Below are 4,452 nucleotides of genomic sequence, written 5' to 3'. Positions count from 1 at the left end.
TGCCCTGGGCCGTTTTTTTTTTTTGAAGATTTTATTTATTTATTTATTTGAGAGAGAGAGAGAGAGCACATGAGCGGTGGGAGGGGCAGAGGCAGAGGGAGAAGCAGACTCCCCACTGAGCAGGGAGCCCCACGACTCTGGGCTCTACCCCAGGACCCCGGGATCATGACCTGAGCCGCTTAACCGACTGAGCCACCCAGGCACCCGCTTTCCTCTTCTTATAAGGACACCAGTCATGTTGGATTAAGAGCACCCCCTACTCTAGTATGACCTCATCTTAACTGATTACAACTCCGATGACCCTATGTCCAAAGAAGGTCACATTCTGAAGTACTGGGGGTTAGGACTTCAACATACCTTCTTTTTTGGAGGGGGACAAAATTCAACTCATAGCACCCATTGAGCGCCTTATGCTCACCATGTCCTAACTGACCCCATTCCCCCAACCGGAACCTGCACCAGACACCCGCATGTCACCCAGACGTCTCCCTTCCCCTGGGCATCCAGGGGAGGCAGCCAGGACGCTGTGACTCGTGGAGAGTCTGGGCAGAGTGGGGAGTTGGGTCTCAGCCTGGTGTGGAGGTCATGGGAAGCCTGACGTCAGGGAGCCATTGGAACAGGTGCACGGAGCTCTGCAGGTGTGAGGTGTTGGAGGAGATGGAGCTCAGGGTCCATTGCTCCCTTGGCTTCTTTAGTGTCCTCACCTTCTGTCAGCTACCCTGCCACTTAATTACCAGTTGAATAAATGACTTAACTCGTTAAAAAAAAAAAACCCGCCAACTTGACAACCACTAACTACTTGTCTCCAGCCCTCTCCTCTGAGCCCCATCGCAGGTGTCTAGAAGCTTCCAGGATGCGTCACCCTGTGAAGTGCTTGTGGATGTCCCCAGGAGCCTCCCATCCTCCACACTCCAGACCCACCTCAGCATCTTCCCCTCCCTCACTACTCCGGGTCTAAAGTGCACCCCGTTGTAATGCCCCCAAGTACGGCGCACAAGACCCCTTGTCCCTTTCCATACCTGCTGCCCACGCTTTGTCAGACACGGTCCCTTTATTAAACTATGAAGCTCTCCTCCATCGCCCCATTTGAAAGGTCATCACCTTCCTGCCCGATGCAGCTCCCTCTTCCTCTGGGGCTCACCCTGCTGCCCAGGGCCCACCACAGCTCTGGGGTTGGGGGCGGTCCTCTTTTTATCTATCGTTTGACTTAACTTGGGGGTCTCTGTTGTGCACAGAGCTGTGTTTTTGGAAAAGCTGTGTTTTGTGAGGTCCTGAACTGGGCTCTTTGGTTCCCTGTGTGACTAGCGTATACAAGTAGGGGCCCACGGTGCAATTCGCAGTCTGGAGATGCACCATAAAGGTCAAGTTCTCACCAGGGTCTGCAAGATTCTCGACTGCCCTCCCCACGTGACTCTCCGATCTTCACTCTTAATTACTCAGCCGGCCTCCCACCACCGCAGGGCCTTTGAATCTGCCGTCCCCTCTGCCCGGAATGCTGTTCCTCCAGGTAGTCTCTGCTTGCCTCATTTCGTTTGGATTTTGCTCACATGTCACCTCCACAGAAAGGCCTGCCCTGACTGCCCCGTAGAAAACAGTCTCTCCTTTCTTTCTGCACCCCTTTACCGTATCTGCTTTTCCTGCAGAACACTTCTCACCCACCTGTCATGTTACTATATATTTGCTGATTGATGGTCAGTGCGCCCCCTGCCCCGTGAGAAAGTCAGCTCCGTGAGGGCAGGAGCCCAACCCACCAGTGCCTTGAAAGGCCTGGCACAAAGTAAGTGATCAATAAGTATTTGTGGCCTGGTGGAATGAAAGAAACCCTGATATGATTTGTGCATGTGTGCATTTCCAAGGGGCCAGGGACAATATTTTCCGTTGCCTCTCCAAAGGGGGTCTGGGAGCCCAAAGTTTAAGAACTACCATCAAGTTGGTCCTGGCAGATCTGTGGTCTAGCGGGCCGGGAGGGGGACCCCTGGACAGAGCCCCAAGAAGGACATGGAAAAGGAATCTGGGGTTAAGGTGGAGGCTGGGACATGGGGACCAGTCCCTAGGTGACCTGTGTTGGAGGACGTGGTGGGGGGGCACATCGTGAGAGGAACCCAGACCCATTCTTGTTCTGTCTCCTGTTTCCCCCGCATTGGGACAAACGTGGTTCCCTCCCCCAGCCTCCAGGGGAGAAGACAGAACCAGAGTGATTTCAAAGACAACCAGAAATGCTCTTTATTCACCAGAGCTGAACACCAGGGCCCCAGCCCCGAGCCCCAAACTGAGCAACTTAAAATCTGAAGGGAGCTCTTTCTTTTCGTTGCCCCTAAAAGAAAATCTAGGCAGTTGCCTTTCCCATCTGGGCACTAAAACCGCTTTCTTGTTGGAGCTTCGTTGATTAAGTGTTGGAGGAGGAAAAAGAAAAAAAAAAAGGGAGGGAAAAAAAAACAAAGACCTTTAGCAAACCAGGAGGATTTGAAAGGTGGGTGGGAGTCAGTGGCCAGCTACCCTCCTGCAGGGGGAAACGCCCATCGGTGATTTGCAGGTTGGGGGCGGGAGTGCAGTGAAACAGAATCAACAAGAAGGTCGACCAAGGGGAGCTGAAGGGTGTCGCAAGCACCCCAAGGCTCTCCACTCCCAGATAAGCCTTGGAAGACCAGGTGCCCCCCTCCCCCTGCAGCGTGTCTCCTCCCATCCCCAGCTCCTGATGGAATGGGCTGCTGGGGCAGGGAAGGAACAGTCCAGGGAGGTTTGTGATGAAACCGTGGGTCTACAGGTGACTGAAGAAGGTGGACAAGGCTGGTCTCAAGTCAGAATCCCATCTTGGAAGTTCTTGGGCTAGAGTGTCCAAGCCAGTCTTGTTCACTCTCTCCAGATTCTAAGGGCGGGCCTGGGAGAGCACGCTGGGTCCTGTAGGTCCAACGGTCCAAGAATTCCAGAAGGAATGGAACCATGGAGCCGAGAAGTCAAGGGGGCAGGGCTCATGGCACCAGCAGCCCCAGAAAGACGAAAGATCCATGAACTGGGGGCCCAGAAGGAGCCACAAGGCCGTGCGGTCCAGGGGCAGCGGTCCTGCCGCAGCCAGAATCCACAGACACCCTCAGTTCAGAACCCCAAGGCCTGAGAGGTCCCGGGGGCGGGGACAGAGCTGGCCTGGCTCCCCAGTAGCCTGCATTGTTTCAGGATCCAGCAGGGAGTAGCTCTAGGAGCCGGAGGCTCCCAAAGGCTGGGTGAGTCAGGGGGAGGGTCCGGGGACTTGGCAGGGACCGAACCAGGAGGGTTGGGGGGCGCGGGGCGGGCATCTCGCGCTCCTCAGCGCTTGACCTTGCGGCCGGCCGAGTTGCGCCCGCCGCGCCGGTAGAGAGACTGCTGGCCGCCGTTGAGCGGGCAGTACTTGAGCGTGTGGGCTTGGCCCCCGGTGGCCCCGCACAGGGGACACACATAGTGCCGCAGGATGGGGCACACCACCACGCCCTCTGAGGTCTTCAGCTGGTGTGAGGAGTAGACATGGCGCGATTCCCCGTTGTGCTTGCAGAAATTGCACAGGGTGGCCAGGCCTGTGCTGGCCCCCGGCCCTCCCAGACCCTGCTCCTGCCCCAGCTGGGGCCCAGGCTTCCCCTCCCCATTCCCCTGGGCCTCTGGCCTTTGCCCCCCACTCTGGATCAGGGCCAACACCACCTGGTTCAGGTTGAAGTAGTCCTTCCACATGTCAAAGGGCGGCAGCTGCATGGCTCCCAGGCAGAGGTGGGGGGCGGGGGCGGGGGCGGGGGGCGACTAGAGGCAGGCCAGGGCTTCGGGGGCGGGTGGTAAGGAGCAACAGGTGCTTTTCTGGAGCAGAGAGGAACTGCACCCCCCTTTTATACTCCCCCAAACACCCTTCTAAGCAAAGGTGGAGCTTAGGATTTAAAGGGCCCACTCCCTGCCCACGATCCCCATCGGACCGTAATCCCCCACGGAGATGGGGAAGGAGGCCCTTCCCCTTGTCTCTGGTCCTTGCTCAGCCTCCAGGGCACCCCGCGACTTCTGGAAAGGCCCTTCCTCTCCCTGGACCTCAGTTTCCCTACCCATTCCATTAAGATCCATGTGTTCAAATGCCCCCTCGCCCCCATCCTCCCTTACTCCAAGGCTAGGGGCCTCCAGATACTTCAGAACCATTCCTGATAATAATAACAGGTTCTTACCACGAGCCAGACGCTGTGCTGCGCAGTAGTTATCTGCGCGATCTGATCTCATTCTCACAACGTCTATGTGGGAAACACAGTTATGAGCCGCACATGATACATGAGTTACCTGAAGCTCAGAGAGGGATACTCCCTGGCCTGGAGTCACAGAGCATGCAAGTGCCGGAGCTGGGACTCTAACCCAGGTCCTGAACTGGGAGCCATATGTTCAACAAATATTTTTTGAGTGCACGCTATGATGTTCAATGTTGTATAAATGAGATCTATGTTCTAGAAATGAGAT

General features: G+C 56.1%; 1 protein-coding gene across 1 annotated transcript; it reads right to left on the bottom strand.

Moving 5' to 3' along the window:
- Positions 1-3,300: 3,300 nt before the first annotated feature.
- NANOS2 (nanos C2HC-type zinc finger 2) lies at positions 3,301-3,717 on the bottom strand. The gene has a single exon (XM_021681172.1). The coding sequence runs from the start codon at positions 3,715-3,717 to the stop codon at positions 3,301-3,303; it is 417 nt and encodes a 138-aa protein (XP_021536847.1).
- Between the last annotated feature and the right edge of the window lie 735 nt (positions 3,718-4,452).

This window comes from Neomonachus schauinslandi, chromosome 16 (genome assembly GCF_002201575.2).
Source record: "Neomonachus schauinslandi chromosome 16, ASM220157v2, whole genome shotgun sequence".
NCBI classification, from domain to species: Eukaryota; Metazoa; Chordata; class Mammalia; order Carnivora; family Phocidae; genus Neomonachus; species Neomonachus schauinslandi.
This window is presented reverse-complemented; position numbering and strand designations above follow the sequence as displayed.

What these genes read in the sequence shown, in the direction of transcription:
- NANOS2 (XM_021681172.1), bottom strand. Translation starts at nt 3,717, where the DNA reads ATGCAGCTGCCGCCCTTTGACATGTGGAAGGACTACTTCAACCTGAAC.